Source organism: Papio anubis, chromosome 2 (assembly GCF_008728515.1).
Source record: "Papio anubis isolate 15944 chromosome 2, Panubis1.0, whole genome shotgun sequence".
In the NCBI taxonomy this organism is placed as follows: domain Eukaryota; kingdom Metazoa; phylum Chordata; class Mammalia; order Primates; family Cercopithecidae; genus Papio; species Papio anubis.
In genome coordinates this window covers 59,577,804-59,594,656 of record NC_044977.1, presented here as the reverse complement: position 1 = coordinate 59,594,656, position 16,853 = coordinate 59,577,804, and the positions used below count along the sequence as shown (strand labels likewise).

The 16,853-nt window shown below is 43.2% G+C and overlaps 1 protein-coding gene across 3 annotated transcripts in view; it reads left to right on the top strand.

Annotated features, from left to right (window-relative positions):
• Positions 1-16,545, top strand: part of EDEM1 (ER degradation enhancing alpha-mannosidase like protein 1) — a 32,213-nt gene extending 15,668 nt beyond the window's left edge. The window contains exons 6-12 of one of the 3 annotated variants that reach the window (XM_003894154.5): positions 1,655-1,829; positions 3,766-3,886; positions 4,709-4,879; positions 6,734-6,807; positions 7,684-7,780; positions 9,918-10,121; positions 12,421-16,545. In XM_003894154.5, the coding sequence (XP_003894203.1) occupies positions 1,655-1,829; positions 3,766-3,886; positions 4,709-4,879; positions 6,734-6,807; positions 7,684-7,780; positions 9,918-10,121; positions 12,421-12,510 (932 nt within the window). In that variant the 3' untranslated portion in view covers positions 12,511-16,545. Of the gene's footprint in view, positions 1-1,654; positions 1,830-3,765; positions 3,887-4,708; positions 4,880-5,442; positions 5,804-6,733; positions 6,808-7,683; positions 7,781-9,917; positions 10,122-12,420 lie in introns of those variants that run through there. The other 2 variants (XM_021934222.2, XM_021934223.2) reach the window with 2 other exon arrangements.
• Positions 16,546-16,853: the final 308 nt, after the last annotated feature.

Genomic DNA, 16,853 nt, shown 5'->3' with positions numbered 1-16,853 from the left:
GGAAATGCCATAAAAAGAACTGCCTCTGAGGCAGATTTTATTGCTTCAATATAAGGTTCTAAATATAGTAATTTAGAGTTACTGATGGAGCAGCTTTTTTCTTTTAAAAAATCTGGGCCTGTGGTAGTAGATTGAAACTCCAGATTAAACCTGTATGAGGTGGGTTTTTTTCCCTTGAGAATGTTTGATCAAGATGTTACTTAAAAATTATTATGAAAAATTTCAGAGTATAGTAGAGAGAAAGTATGATGAATAATAACCCCTATGTATGCATCATTTATCTTCACTAATTATCAGTATTTTACTAACTCAAGGTGTTATTTTATTTATTTATTTTGAGATAGGGTCTCACTGTGTCACCCAGGCTGGAGTTCACTGGTGTGATCTTGGCTCACTGCGGCCTCCACCTGCCGGGTTCAGTGATCCTCCTGCCTCAGCCTCCCAAGTAGCTGAGATGACTGGTGTGTGCCACCATGCCCAGCTAATTTTTTGTTTTATGTAGAGATAGGGTCTCACTATGTTGCCTGAGTAGTCTCAAACTCCTGAGCTCAAGCGATTCTCCCACCTTGGCTTCACAAAGTACTGGAATTACAGGTGTAAGCCACTGTGCCCGGCCTGGGTGTTATTTTAACTCCTGTAACTGTCTTAAGTTCTGAAATTTATGTATACATTTGTTGTATTTAACAACAGCAATAGAAATAAAGAAGTCACTCAAATTGTCAACCTATCACCAATAGGTGACCAGTGTCACTTCAGATTGTCAACTTTTTAGGTTTCCATAGACCCTTTCAGCCTGGCATGTGTAACTTTTGTATATTTTTCATTATAATATAAACAAATATTTTGATTCTGCCTGAATATGGCAGATCATTTGTTTCCAAGTTGGTGCCTTGCTTTCATAATTACCACTTTTGTTGTTGTTTTTATTATTAAAAAAAATTTATCCTTTCCCTTTTCTTTTCTTTTTTTTTTTGTCTTTTGAGACAGGGTCTCCCTCTGTCACCCAGGCTGGATGGCAGTGGCACCATCTCTGCTCACTGCAACCTCTGCCTCTCAGGCTCAAGTGATCCATGGGCTCAAGTGAATCCCCCATCTCAGCCTCCTGAGTAGCTGGCACTACAGGCACCCCCCTTCGCACCCAACTAATTTTTTGTATTTTTGGTAGAGACAGAGTTTCACCATGTTGCCCAGACTGGTCTCGAACTCCTGAACTCAAGCGATCCACCTGCCTCGACCTCCCAGAGTGCTGGGATTATAAGTGTAAGCCATCATGCCTGGCTACTTTTTCTTTTTAAAATCATCTTTTTTTGGATAAATTCCCGGGAATGGCAGTACTGGGTTAAAACGTCTGTGAAAAACTCTTGAGTTTTGAAATGCATCATCAGTCTGGAAAAGCAAAATGACAAACCTATTTTTATTTTGCATTAAATGTTTATCCCCATGTTTGTGTCAGTAAACGCTATATATTTAGAAGGATGTCTGGGCTAACTTAGTGATAAGACTGACAAAAATGTTAGGTCCAAGCAGCCACTCCTCCTGTATGCGAAGGATAAAGGTGCTGAGGAGCAGTGTGGTTGGAGTAGGAGGCGTGTCCCTATCCATGTCCTCCCTGATGAGACAGTTGGGACCTCAAGTACCTTGTTTATTTTTGCAGGCAATGTTGTGAACATTCAGACTGGCCATTGGGTTGGAAAGCAGAGTGGCCTGGGTGCCGGGCTGGACTCCTTCTATGAATACCTCTTGAAATCTTACATTCTCTTTGGTGAAAAAGAAGACCTAGAAATGTTTAATGCTGCATATCAGAGTATTCAGAACTACTTAAGAAGAGGGTATGTCTCCCTAACATCTCCTCTGTTGCCTTGTAAAGCAAATAGAATGCATTCTGAAGTGTTTGTATTTTTTTAACATACAATCACAGGGTCTTTTATCTCTGCCCTCACCTTACCACCTCTCCTGGTTTGTCAGTCATCTGGGGGCAAAGAGCTGTGTTAGCTTTCTGTCGCTGCATAGCATAGTACCCCAGAACCTAGTGGCTTAAAACAACAAGCATCATCTCATGAAGTTTCTTAGGGACAGTAATCCAGGAGCAGCTGAGCCAGTCACTCTGGCCCAGGATCTCTCCTGAGGTTGTTGTCAAGCTGGTGGCCAGGGCCACAGCCATGCCAAGACCTGATGGTGCTGGGAGATCCCTTCCAGGCTCACTTTGGTTGCTGGCAGGCTTCAGTTCCTCATTGACTGTTGGCTGGAGGGGTCAGTTCTTTGCCAAGGGGCCTCTTTGTACGTAGCTCATGGCCACTGGCTTCCCCCAGAATGAGTGATTGAGAGAAAAAGAGAGAAAGAAGCCAAAATGGCAGCCACAGTGCTCTCATGACTAATCTGGGAATGATATACCAATACTTCTGCCAGACCATTAGTCACCCAGATCAACCCTGATACATACAGTGTGGGAGGGGGCTGTGCAAGGGTGTGACTCACAGGAATAGAGGTTCTCGGGGGCTGGCTTAGAGACTTGTTGCTACTACAGGGGCTGACACATCCCAGTGTTTAACTGTGGCTTTAATTGCAGATAGATCTGCAATGCAGGACAATTATTTGCAGGACAGTGTTTTGGTTCTATTACTTTCCAAAGAATTGTGAGGATTGGTCTTTATACTTGGTGATAGAAAGGACAATTACCACATTTTTTTCTCTCTCCGAGTTTGTTTAAAACAATGTTATTCACTATTTTTTGTTATGCATCCAGGATGACAGGAGAGAGCGAGCCATTTGAAGCTACAATGGCTTCTACCTAGTGTCACTCTCTTATCCCAGGTCTGTCTGTCTTTTTTTTTTTTTTGAGTCAGAGTCTTGCTGTCACCCAGGCTGGAGTGCAGTGGTACGATCTTGGCTTACTGCAACCTCTGCCTCCTAGGTTCAAGCGATTCTTCTGCCTCAGCCTCCTGGGTAGCTGGGACTATAGGCACGTGCCACCATGCCTTGCTGATTTTTGTATTTTTAGTAGAGATGGGATTTCACCATGTTGGTCAGGCTAGTCTCAAACTCCTGACCTTGTGATCTGCCTGCCTCAGCCTCCCAGAGTGCTGGGATTACAGGTGTGAACCACCACACCTGGCCCCCAGATCTTTCTTTGTATGTATTTCTATGTTAAGTGTCCAGTTTTAGTGCAAGTGATAGCTACTGAGCTTCCAGCTTGGTAGGATTTTCTTGGGTCCATTTCTACATTGCTGTTGTAGGAACCACTTGTATGTGCTGTGTTTAAGTAAGGGGCCTTTTGGGTGGAATTTATTTATTTTTGCTTCTCAAAGCCACAAACTAAATTGAGCAGTAATCCCCAAGGGTCTTGCTCTGATGCATTTCTCCAGGCCCATGCTATAGGGCATCACTAGAGAAGAGACTCTTTGTACCAAAAGAACCAAGTTTTTCTGCTCAGGTGAAATCCAGCATAGGTCCATGCTATATACTGAATTCTCTTATGTGGCAGGGCTCTTAAACGCAAAGCTCAAAGTGCTTTCTGCAGAATACTGTGAAATCCTGACATATTATAATGGCTGCATTAGGAACTTTGATCCTGTGGTAAATATTATCTTCTGCTAGAGTCTAATGTAGATAGTTAAAGGCAGTCTGTCTTCAAAGGTTTAAGGAATGAGTTAGGAGAAAAAATTAATGTTAATTCCATTTAAATGAAACTACCAGCGGCTGCTGGAGAGGTAGAGATCTGTCAGTGAGCTTTCTTTTCACCAGTGAATGTGCTGCTTGGGTTTGTAGGCGGGAAGCCTGCAATGAAGGAGAAGGAGACCCCCCACTCTATGTCAACGTGAACATGTTCAGTGGGCAGCTGATGAACACCTGGATTGACTCTCTGCAGGCCTTTTTCCCTGGACTGCAGGTATTTTGCAATCAGATTTCCTAAGAATAACCAGTCACCAGAAAGGGCTTCTCCCTTCCTTTCTTTCTTTTCTAATACCCTGAGCATTCTCTGTCTCCTTTGGATTTGGGAGGTCACTAACACTATATGTCTTCATCTCTCTGTTTGTGAAATTAGTCTCCAGAATATTGAACAGAGCCATTCCACACAATTGCAAAACCATGCTTGAGAAGTGACTGTGTATGATTTTTGTTTTTGTTTGTTTGTTTTTGTTTTGAGATGAAGTCTTGCTCTGTTGCCCAGGCTGGAGTGCAGTGGCACAATCTCGGCTCACTGCAACCTCCGCTTCCCGGGTTCAAGAGATTCTCCTGCCTCAGCCTCCAGAGTAGCTGGGATTACAGGCGCCCGCCACCACACCCGACTAGTTTTTTGTACTTTTAGTAGAGATGGGGTTTTACCATGTTGTCCAGGCTGGTCTCAAACTCCAGGCCTTAGGTGATCTGCCCACCTTAGCCTCCCAAATTGCTGGGATTACTGGCATGAGGCACTGCGCTGGGCTGTGTGTGAGTTTTGGATAATTATCGCTCAGTTGTTTATTCCTTGTTCATTAGTACACGTAATCTGTTTTTCTGTTTGCAGTTCACGTCAATTTGGCATTAGTGACCAGATAGGGAGGGCATTTATTTGTCTGGGTTGTCACTTTTGGGTTGGTTTTGTCTTTAACTGTATGTGTAGGTCAAGTAAGAACTCGGGGGTAGAGGAGAGCCCAGGCAGGCCCTTTGTGGCATGTCTTGTCACTCTAGGAATGGTATCTCAGCCTGATGACCTGTGTCCTCTCCTTAGGTGCTGATAGGAGATGTGGAAGATGCTATCTGCCTTCATGCCTTCTACTATGCCATATGGAAACGATATGGTGCCCTTCCTGAGAGATATAACTGGCAGCTGCAGGCCCCTGATGTTCTCTTCTACCCACTGAGACCAGAGTTAGTGGAATCCACATATCTCCTCTACCAGGTACTGGAGTTTTTTTTTTTTTTTTCTCTCTTTCACTGCCTCCCCTGACCCCAGCAGTTCGTTGTTAATGAACATTTGCTGAATGATTTAGGGTTATGTTGTTTCATAGTGACTCTGATCGAGTTACCCCCTATCTGTAGTCTTGTTAGTGTTCAGTGTTATTTGTGACTTCACAGGACAGAGAAGGCATTTGCAGTGAAATATGTTTTTAACCTCATATTCTACAAAGCTGAATCGTGTTTTTACCGTAGGACTGATATCTCACATCCTTAAATATTCATGAGGAAGATTTTGTACTAAGGTGTTTTCCAAATGTATTTGACCAGAAGACCCGTTTTTAGGATACAATTCTGCACCAGTGTACTGTGGAGCCCTGGTCTGTGTAACAACTATTCAGATAAAAAGAAAATTCATTTTCTTGGTTGTAAAGGAAATCATCTGGGATTCATCTGGATGCCTGTTTTTGTTTATATATGTATATAAACTAGTGTTCATCCTTTGTGAAATTACTTCAGTGGCAGAGGGAATGTGACTTTAACTGTGAAATGTCTTCTTCCTGACAGTTGAAGCCAGATATGTATACTTCTGTGCATGCCGTATGTATGTACACGCAGAGTCCTCCTTCATTCACATGCACAGCAGCACAAGTGGTTAACTCACCAAGAAACTGGCCTTGGTGAAATTCAGTAGGCCTGTAACAGATGCCCACCATGGACCAGCCCTAGCAAGCAGAGCCTGAGTTTTAGAAACTCTGGTAGTGGGGCTAACACTAAGGTTTGAATTTATTTATTCAACAATTTTTTTTTATACCGAATCCTTGCCATTTGCTTCAGATGAAAAAAGGGGAAAGAAATCCTATGAAACTGGTAGTAGTCCTCATGCCTAAAAAGGGACCTCCTGAGTTTTAGATAACCTCTCAAAAAAGGAAAAAGATGATAGACACCTGTTTGGCCTTTCTGAGCCCAGTAGAGCAAGGCTGTACACGGGGGATGGTGTGCCGATTACTGGCTGATTTCTCCTCTTAAGCTTAGTCCTGTAGCCTGTGAGCTTACTCCTCTTTGTTTCTTTCACTGCTTCTTTCGTGTTTTCAGCTTCTCCTTCACGTTGACAGAGATGTCTTGCACCCTACAGCTTTACCCTCTGAAGCCACACCCTGTGCACTTTTAATCTGGAGACTGCTAACCTTGTTGTTTTCTTTGTTGCTTCAATCTGGTGCTAGGCATGAATTAAAGATCCCCAATTTTTAAACTGTTTGTTGGATAAAGGCTTATCTTCCCAGAGAAGTTTTTTTCTCTAGTAAAACCATCTAAGAGCATGTGTGAGAAGAGTAGGCAACTGAGGACTGATTTCTCAGGGTGACTAGAGAGGAGAGGGTGGCGGCCTCCTTTTACACTTTGGAAAGTCTTGTTGCCATCAGCCTTTCCTCATGGTGCCATAACTGGAATGGTGGCAAGGTCCTGTTTCCTGTGCCTGTGTCTTAAGTTTCTGGAGAGTTCCGAGGCAAGATAGAAACTGGATTTGTTCTCAGATATGGTGCTGTCAGGGTGGGCATTGTTTTATTTCTAATCATGATGGGAACCAAAGTAGAGTATTGTTCTACCCTGGAACAGATGGTCTTACCCCTGGCTAAAGTTAAACAAGTCACAGGTACACTTTGATGTGAACTGATGGAATACCTTAGTCCTCTAACCGTTGTGACCCTGAAAGGTAAATGACCTGGGCCCTGTTTCTTCCTTTGGCTGGCGACTCGTCTCCATGGGGAAACCCCACAGTCACCCCGCAGTCACCATGATGTTTGTCGATGGCACGTCTTCCAAGCCCATGCTGGATCACATTCTCTCGTGTTCTCTCTAGGCAACCAAGAATCCCTTCTACCTCCATGTAGGAATGGATATTCTGCAGAGTCTGGAAAAGTACACAAAAGTCAAGTCAGTTTTCTAAGTTCCTTCCTTTTTCTGTCAGCCACTTTTATTTCAAATTGTTTTGGGGAAATATCCTAGTTTGCATTTTAATTTATAGAACCAGGTCATTAATGTTACATTTACAGGGAAATTGCTTACCTTTTGGTGTAGTAGAACCTTTCCATTGTAGTGAGACCTGCCCTTTTTTTTCCGTGAGGTTCTAGCAGTTTATGGGTGTTCATTCTAACTTCTTTCCTCTCGTTACACAATAACACATACACTAAAATGTTTAGGGAGTACAGAAAATATAAAGCAGTAGAATATTATCACTGTAATCTCCACATACAGAGAAAACTGTAGTCAGTATTGAAATGTATGTACTTATAATCTTTTAAATATATTTTTATATATGATGTGTGTATATATGTATATATAAGAAACATACTGTGTTTCAATTTTGTGACATGCTTTTTTTTTTAACCTGCTATTATCATGTTTTTTTTTTTTTAAAGTGCTATCTTAAATAATAAGTCAATACTCAAATAATAAGTCAATTCTCAATAATAAGTCAATTCTACAAGTATTAGGACTAGACATTTAAATTAGTCCTTTTAAATTTGTTGCCAGTCATTTTCTTGATGCCCTGTTATGCTTCTGGCCAGCCCCCTGCCACCACCCCCACACCCTGTAACTCACCTGATAATTTAGCAGCCAAAAGCACTTGCTAAGTAAATTTGCAAACAATCCAGGCTATAAAAAAGGAGAGCCCTACAGTGTAAACATAGTTTCATATGGTGCTGGATGACTGGTTGATTATTCTGATAAGAGAATGTTTCTGCTTCTTAAGTGAATCAGCAGGTGGGAAGGAAGAGAGGCAGGACTGACCTGACAATTGTTTTGTAGGTGTGGGTACGCCACGCTGCATCACGTCATTGACAAGTCCACAGAAGACCGGATGGAGAGCTTCTTTCTCAGTGAGACCTGTAAATACTTGTATCTGGTATGTGTGTTGCAAGATGAACCCAGGAATATTTAGTATTGCTTAGAGCGAGCATTCGCATAGTCTTCTATCTGACAGATGCTTACTGGGCACAGCTACATGCTGGACATTGTGCATTCCCAGGATGCAAATGCTGTCAGAACCAAAGGATATTACTATCTTCTTTCATGGTTTCCAACCTTGTTGAAAAGTCATTTGTCAAGTAAACCGAGAATTGAACTTATGATTACAAACTTATGACGTTAACAGGGCGAGTTTTAGAGTAAAAGGAAGGTGACCCTGTAGGGTGTGCTAGGTGGGAAATGCTGGTAATGATTGATACAGAACCAGCGTTAGTGTGGTGGTAGGGGGAAGATGCCTCTGAGGAAGAGAGCTGTGTTCATAATGGCTTCTCACTTTTCTTGATGTGTGTGATCTTGGCCAAGACCTGCAGCTCAGCCTTGTCTCTGTCCATATACACATCCTCAGGCACGTGATTGTGTGTGTGTGTGTGTGTGTGTGTGTGTGTGTAGAGACAGAATTTCTGGACCTGGATGAAACCTTTGGTATTACCTAATGTTCATATGTTCATTATTTCCCTCACAAGAACTACAGCCTACACAGAGGTAAGGCAACTTGTCCGTAGTATGGGGGTGGCTGTGGCAGAGCTGAAATGTGAACTGTGGTCCTGACTCCCTGTCTGGTGATCTTTCCACCTCACCGCTCTTCCTCCTGCATACAGTTGCTCTCGTGCTCTCCTGCCACTTTCCTCAGTATGACCACATAGAAACGAGGGCAGGATTTCCAGGTTAGAAGATAGGATGGCAACTGAGAACTTGGGCAGAGGGTCAGAGATAGAAGCAGCTGTGATAAATTGCATTTATCTAGTTCCGTGGTTCCTAGGCCTGGGGCTAGCTGGGTCCAGATCACCCTGGGGCCCTTGCTAAGATTACAGCCATATTGAGTCAGAATCTTTAGAACAAGCGTTCTCAGAAATCTGTCATTTTGACAAGTGCCTTCAGTGGTTTCACGTGAGCCAGGTTTTGGAGCTGCTGGTCTAATCCATTAAGATGATACTCTTCTGTGTCTGGTGTCTTTTCACAGACGACTGCAGAGGTATGTCCACCAGCAGCGCATGTGGTCTGTCCAGTGGGAAGACAGCTGTCCTGCTGTCGATTCTTGTCTGTGCAGTGGTTCTTGCTGTCCATGCAGGTGGCTCAGGTCTGCTAAATCAGGCTGGTCAGAGCCTAGCTGCGTATTTCCATCCAGCAGCCAGTGGTGTCAGAAGGACGTTAACAGGGCGAGTTTTAGAGTAAAAGAAAGGTGACCCTGTAGGGTGTGCTAGGTGAAAGAACCTAGAGTCTAGGGAGAGGAAAACCTGTGGTCTGCCCTGTTCTTCTCTTGTTACTGTGTAAACATTCACAAGCTGCACTGAATCTCATTTTTCCTCATCTTGAAATAGTTTAGGTGACCAATACAGTTTCAAAGAATTTCTAGGTATTCATTCATTCAACATTCACAGAACACTTGCCTTCTCCTGCACTGTTGCATCCCATATTGGGTTAGATGTTCTTTCTAGATGCTCTTTTGTTCCATGTCACATGCACCATTGAGGGAAAGGACTGTGCCTTGTGGCCATTGCGTCTTCAGAGCCCAACCCTTGTTGTGCAAGAAATGAACTGAATGTTGGCAGATGTGTTGGGCTCTGTGCTAGGCCCAGGCGATATGGTGATGGATAAAACTTGGCTCCTCCCTGCCAGCATTTACAGTTCAGGGACTAGGTGTCTGTGAGGCTGGGTGTAGTTCTAGAATTCCAGCAGGAGAACTCTTAGGTAGCACATAGCAATCATCCAGCAAACTTTTATAGACTACCTGTGCTTGGGCCTTAGCCTTGGAATTTCTGAGTCTCTGTGTCGGGGCGGGATATGTGTAGGGAAGAGGCAGGTCTAGGTATCTGAGTTTAGATGAAGCAGGTGATTCTGCCTTGCAGCCTGGGTTGGGCACCACAGTTGTCAGTCAATTCCTTTTCACCCAGTTGTCACTGAGAAGCATGAGGTCCAAGCAAATTCTACTCCCTGAGTAGCTGAGACACTCCCCCATGATTCAGTTCCAAGTGTGCTACAATTATTGGTTGTATCTTTTTTTCCCTTCCCTCTAGCTGTTTGATGAAGACAATCCAGTACACAAGTCTGGAACCAGATACATGTTCACAACAGAGGGACACATTGTATCTGTGGATGAGCATCTTCGGGAATTGCCATGGAAGGAATTCTTCTCTGAAGAGGGAGGGCAGGACCAAGGGGGAAAGTCTGTGCACAGGCCGAAACCTCACGAGTTAAAAGTCATCAACTCCAGCTCCAACGTGAGTTGCTTTTTCCAGGGGTGATTTGCATATATAGGAAGAGAAAATACTATGAATTCCTTAGTTGTTCAGACTTCCTGATGGAAAATTGATGGCGTACGCAGATTGGGAGATTTGAAAACACCTCCTCAAGACACCATTTACATAGATGTTGTCAGAGTGTAGGGAAACCACAGGAGCAGCGCAGGCATCATCACTGCTGGCTGCAGGTGCCAGTGGAGAGAGTGGCCACAGGTTCCTGGAAGAGGGGAGTCTTATGGGAGGAGCAGCCACTCAGCAGGAGCCACCGCTCAGATCTGACTTTTGTGGCCTTGCCTGGAGGGAGCCGGCAGAGTCAACATGTGACCCCTCCCTGCTCCCCCAGTTGCCTGCTGGAGCATCTTCTTGGCTGCCTGGGGCAGAAGCTGGAGGCCAAGGGAGCCTATTGATATGATCCATCAGTGGACCTGGAGGGGCAAATGGAAGACATTCAGCAAAATCATCTACCAGCAGCAGAAGAGAAAAAAGTGGTGATAGTCACGATGGTCCTAATGAAGATGCTCTTCGAAGTGCAGCAAACACCCACATTCATTTGAAGTAGGGCTTTACTCCACATGCCTAGATTGTCCTGAGAAGCAGCAGAAAAAATTTGAAAATGGAAGTCCTTGCATCCCTAGTGAAAGTATCAGGTAGTTGTATTGATTTGAATCAAATAGGATGGTTTGGAAGTGAGGATAGGGAAATGTAGATCAGTCGAAATTTCAAATCTCGTTATCCCCCAGGGCCGCGGTGGTCAGGAGTTCAGCAGCCTCCCCACAGATGGGTTGCCTTGGCATTGGGGCGCCCTCTCATTGCAGACTGTGCTTCAGTGCTTTTCCATTAATGCCCCAGTAAAGGTCTTCGCCATCAGTCTGTGAAGTAAATCGATAGGCCAGAGTGTAGATAACCACCTCCACCCCCATTTCCATCAGTCATGGAGCGCTGATTGAGTGGACAAAGCATAATCGGGAGGAAGGGGAAGGAGAGTGAGGGGAAAGTTAGTAACAGCCAGCACTTGCAAATACGTACCAGGGTTAACCTTTGCACCACTCTGAACGCTGACGTACGTTAACCTGTTTACTTCTCCAACAGCCCTGTGAGGGGCGGGTACTTTTAACGTCTCCATTTTACAGATGAAGAAAGGGAGGCACAGAGAGGTTCAGGTCCCACAGTGGAGCCAGGATTTGGACCCAGGCAGTGTCTTCTCTTTTAGGAAGGAGACATCTCTGACCTGCCACACTCGCTAATAGATCTGATCCCATGATTCCAGGCACCAGGGATTCAGGCCCTCAGAAGGGCTCCCAGTTCTGGATAGGGGCATGGCCTAGTGGGGAATCCAGTTCCATCCTAGGTGTATGTCCGTAGTGCTGTTGAAACACAGAGGGCAGGGACTAATCTCCAGAGAAAATCAAGGCGGGATTCCCTGAGGAGGTCACTTGCTGGAGATCCTTGAAGGATGAGAAGGGGTATCCCAGAAAGGATGTTCAGGCAGAAGCTGTAGCACCTGCAAAAGCACAGAGATGTGGGCTTGGGGGGCAGTCGGGACCAATGGAAGGACCTGCCAGTCTTAATCTTGCCGGGGATGAGGAGCAGGGCGTAGTTAGTTCAACTACAGGGCATGGAGAAAATGTTTCTTTGGAGATGAAGTGGATAATGGATGTATTCAGACAACTGCTTCCAGGGATATCACAGTTGGTTAGTTCTCAAGATGTGCATCTCCTTTGAGGAAAAAAAGTGGTGCGGAGGTCTTTAATTAAAAAAAAAATAGTAGTCTTAAGCATTTAGAGTTTAGTTGTGAATGAGAAAAACATAGCTCAGAAAAACACATTGTTTTCAAATAGCAGAAATGTTTTCTGAAATTCTGGGTGTACTAAGGACCCCAGGGATGTGGCTTTCAGTCCTGGCCACTAAGTAGTTGCTATGATGCCTTTTAGCCTCCCCGGATCTGCCATTTCTTTATCTATAAAGTGAGTGAGGATATTAAATTATGTCAGTGGTCTTCACCTGAGGGTGATTTTGCTGCTCAAGGGACATTGGAACAGTGTCTGGAGACGTTTTTGATTTTCACAACTGAGGCATAGGAGTTGCCACTGGCACCTACTGGGAGAGGCAAGGGGTGCTGCTGACCATCCTACAGTGTACAGGCGGCTTCCACAACAGTTACCTACTTCCAAACGTCAGTAGTTCCCAGACTGAGAAACCCTGGATTAAGTCATCCAGTCACATTTTCTGAGAGATCAACGTATGAGTTTTTAATTTTCCCTCGTTTTTGTCTTTCTAGTGCAATCGTGTACCTGATGAGAGGAGGTACTCCCTGCCCTTAAAGAGCATCTACATGCGACAGATTGACCAGATGGTTGGCTTGATTTGATCTGCTCTCTGTGAGGCCTCATCTTGAACCAGACCTTAACAACCGAACCCAGACCATGCCAAAGTCCAGTCTGAAATGGAAGGGGACAGAAGTCTCGCTGTCTGTGATGGTGTAGGAATTTCTGTGCAGCACCTCACCACATCTGGTTAATCCTTGCACACTTCAGTGTTTCTCTCTTGTTCAATAAAATGCCCTATTAAGGATATAATTTGAAGTGAGAAGGTACATGGAATTGGCCTCTTATGACATGTTGATGTTATGAGCACAATAGATTGGGCATTCTTTGGATTGATGTTCATAGCTTTATACTTTAGAACCTCAGTCTCTTTACTTTGCTGGCACCTGCTATACTGGAGTATTGCTATGTCTTAAAAAATTTTTTTTTATTACTTTTATTTTTTTGAGACAGGGTCTTGATATTTTTTTGAGACAGGGTTACCTGGGCTCAAGTGATCCTTCTGCCTCAATCTCCCGAGTAGCTGGGATTACAGGTGAGCACCACTGTACCTGGCTAGCTACTTCTTTATTAGAGGATTGAGAATGAAATTTCTGCAAAAGGGTCTGTGGTTCATTTGGTATCCCTATTTAATTGCATTGAAAATGTCATCCTTTCTGTTATTAGATAATTGGGCTCTTCCCCTGATATCCAACCATGATTTTGGATCACATGGGAGAAAAAATCATCCAGTAGTTCATGTATGCCTCAAGTAATCTTTACAGTGTTACAAATTATTTGCTTAAGAACAATGGTCTTAACCAGAATTCTTAACAGAGTCTCTTAAATTATTATGTTATGGTCTAAGAAGTTAACTGACAGATCTTTTGGATGGTATTTTGCATTTTGAATATGAACTTACCTGAGGAAATCCCATAGTTCCAGAATCAGGTGCTTTTTAGGAAGAGAACAATACCTAAGGTTGTCTGAGCTTCCATCTTTCTCATATTTCCTAAGCAAGGATTCTCAGTTCTGACCATATTTGGGTTAAAGTTCTGTTTTGTTTTTGTTTCCTATGTCTAGTGCCAATTAGCTAAATCAGGGAGAAAGAAATGATCACATGACTTTGTAGCATCCTTGAGCCATTTCTCTGTGTAATACAGGCTTTAGATTAGTGCCTTATATTGGTTTTGGTTTGGGCCACTGGATGTCACAGCTACTGATACGGTTTCTGGAGGCCTGTTTAGCCACATGGTGAGACCATGGTGAAAGGGGGATGGAAATTGCTTGGCCAGTCTTTGCCTTTCAACCTGTAAAAGTAAGCATGTAGACGGAGGAAGTTGTGCTAAAATGCCTTCTTTTTTTGTTTTATTTTCTTAGCCAGAACATCTCTCTTTGATCCCACACTGATACACACCTGCTACTCTTACACAGTGCAGCAGTGTTGATGCTTAGTCTGGCTTCCATGAAGCGTCATGGGTAGAAACACATTCTATTAAAAAGGGTAGGAAATCCCTAAAACTTCCAGCCTCACATACCACGGTTCTCACCTATCACTGTTTGCCCACCTCTAAGGATTTCATGTGCATCTTTTCAAAGCTAGAAATAAACACTGTCTATGTTGCATTTGTATCAAAAGGGAGAAATCTTATTCCTTCTTAAAATTTTTAAGTGTTATGGTTTTAAAAATATATAGTTCAGTTCTTTGAGATTTTTGAAAAGGATTTTCAGTAATAAACATGCCATCTCTATCTTTTAAACATTTATTACATCAGTTGTTTTAAAATAGAAAACATAAAATGCTTCTATTTTACCTTTTTTCATTTCAGAAGCATTACTCTGTTTATCAACAATGTCCCATCTACTGAATGGAAAACTTTGAGAATAGTATATATATTTTAAATGTTTTCACTGACTCATTAAAAATGTTAAATAAACACACGCACGCATGCATGCACATACACGAGCATACTTGTACCTGTGTCTCTGGGCAAACAGAGGTAGGACTGTTAGTGACCCATTTGGGAATATAGAGGATCTCAGAGAAGGAGGTGAGTTCTTCGTGCCTGTGATTTCTCTTGGCGCTCCCCTCCTCTCCCGCTCTGGCTTCTGTGGTGGCAGTGGTGGGTAAGCACTCCAGTGTTCTCTTAATGAGGCATTTTGCCTATCACTCGAGCAAGCCCAGATGTTCCTTCCTCCTCATGCTCCTGGAATAGGGAATAGGGATCTCATGCTTTCAGAGTACAGAGTGCTGCAGGTACTTCTCAGGGGCCACAGGCTGTCAGGAAACGTGTTTTATGTTAAGTCCCAAACCCTCTTGACTTCTGGGTACTGGAATTAATACCAGTAGGTGAGACTGAGGGTGAGTGAGTTAGTACATATTCATCCTGGTTGTTGAGCTTCCAGACTACCCAGTCCGAAGTTTGATGCTATGTAGTCAGTGGTTTGTGCGGCTGGATGCCAGAAGGTTCTTTGAGCCAGTTTCAAAGGTTACTTGTTTTCTTTTTGAAAGTCAGAATGTTAACAACTGTGATATATCCTGCCGGGCTTTTGCAGTTTCTTCTGTTCTATGTTCTGAAATACTGGGTAGAGAATGGATGAGGAGGAGATTACCAGAGAAGTTGCTTTGCTTAGTGCTTTGCCCCAGGAATGCCTCAAATCTGAGTGGACTTCATCCTTTGTGGCAGCTCTGAGCCTGGCCCATCTTCCTGTTCCCACGTGTAGCTAGTGTCTAGTGTCAGCTTTGCTCAGTGTGGTGGAAGCATTTTGCAGAACTGTTGTAGAAAGCTGCCTTATAGTTGGCTTGATGAAACGTAATTCTCTCACAACAAACTTTCAAATCATTATAGGGGAGGCTTAGCTACTTTAGTTGATGTGACCGAGGAATCCCTTCTGGAAGAATAGGTGGCAAGGAAGGGTTTGCTAGCTCTCCATTTGCACTGGCCATTGTGAAAAACCAGCTTCTGTATTGAAATCTTCTGTTCATTTAAAAAAATTTTTTTTCTGCAGCGCTTGTGCCAGAACTTATTCATTGTAACTGAATCCTCAGGGCTTTTCTTGTTTTAGATCATGGACTGTGCACGTGACACTTAAATAATTTTCTACGTATTTAAAGAAAAATGCACCAGGATGATATCTGTGCACATGACTATTAGAGGAGCGTCTGTAGGAAGTATCTGGTTTGGTCAGCGCAGTTGTGCAATCTGAGGGCCTTGTTACTCCTCCTCTTCCCTCTTCTCCCCACCAAAGGAAGATATCCCTCTTAATGATTTCTTAGTTCAGTTTACTGAATGATTGCCACCTGTAATTCCTCTTTGGATTGTGTAGACTCAACATGAGACATTCTTTTCTGCTTTTGGAGGGCACCAGAGGCCTTTCTCTTTGAAAAATTTCTTTTCTGTCTGTTGACAAAAACAAAAATCTTTTTTCAAATTTAGTGCTGGTGTAAAGATAGGGCTGAGTGATTACCTTAGCCACAGGGTGGCTGAGCAGGAACTTTAGAAGAAACTTCTGAGCTTTCCTGTCCATTCCCAGCATCCAGCTCCTATTCTAGTGCCTCTTCCCTGCAGGGCAGGGACACCTTGGGAAAGCGAGGAGGTGGGGCGGGTTGGGCCGTGTGTCCCAGGTTTCGCAGGGGTCGGAGTTATGCTCCCGCTTGAATCCGGACGTGAATCTGGTAAAAATGTCAAGTACCTGTGGAAATCCCTGATTCTATACCCTCTTCCTTCTTTCTTCAAGGCAGAGGAATAGTATTTTTAAAGGTTATTTTGTTTTAGTTTTAAATAGCAGAACACAAGCTGCATTTTTATTTATTTTGCATAAGAAAGGTAAATCTTTTTACAAAAAAAGTATAGAGTTGGAAACTCGGGGAAAACTTACTGAAATACACAAATGCTTCTCTCTCTGTAATGTGCAATATGCTTTGCAACTTAGATGATATTTTATGTTTAATCTGTAAATAAGAAATGTATTTAAATTAAAAGGGATCTTTTTGTAAAAGGACCAAATGTTCTTTTATAAATGTAATAAGGAATATCTTGCTCTTTAAAATTTATTAGAATTTTTATGAGTAATTTTTATTAAAAGATTTCTTTTTTTGAGCTGTCATCTTGTTTCTCTTTTACATTCTCATGTAGACACATTACATGCAAGACAAACAGGGGAGAAAAATCTCTAAAGGAACTGCCCATCTAGATGAATAAAACCTTGCTTTTTATAGCTAAGCCCTAAGTAATACCTCCCCCGATGGAATTCCACTACATTTTTGTATGTCACACTCTTCCATTAAATGCCCTTCCCATGCGGGTCATAACTGCTTTTCATGACCTTTGTCCCAGCCCTGGCCTTCCCCTCTGCATTAGCCTCCTTTCTCTTGGCCACTGAGTCATTGTCTATTCTTACTGCCAAT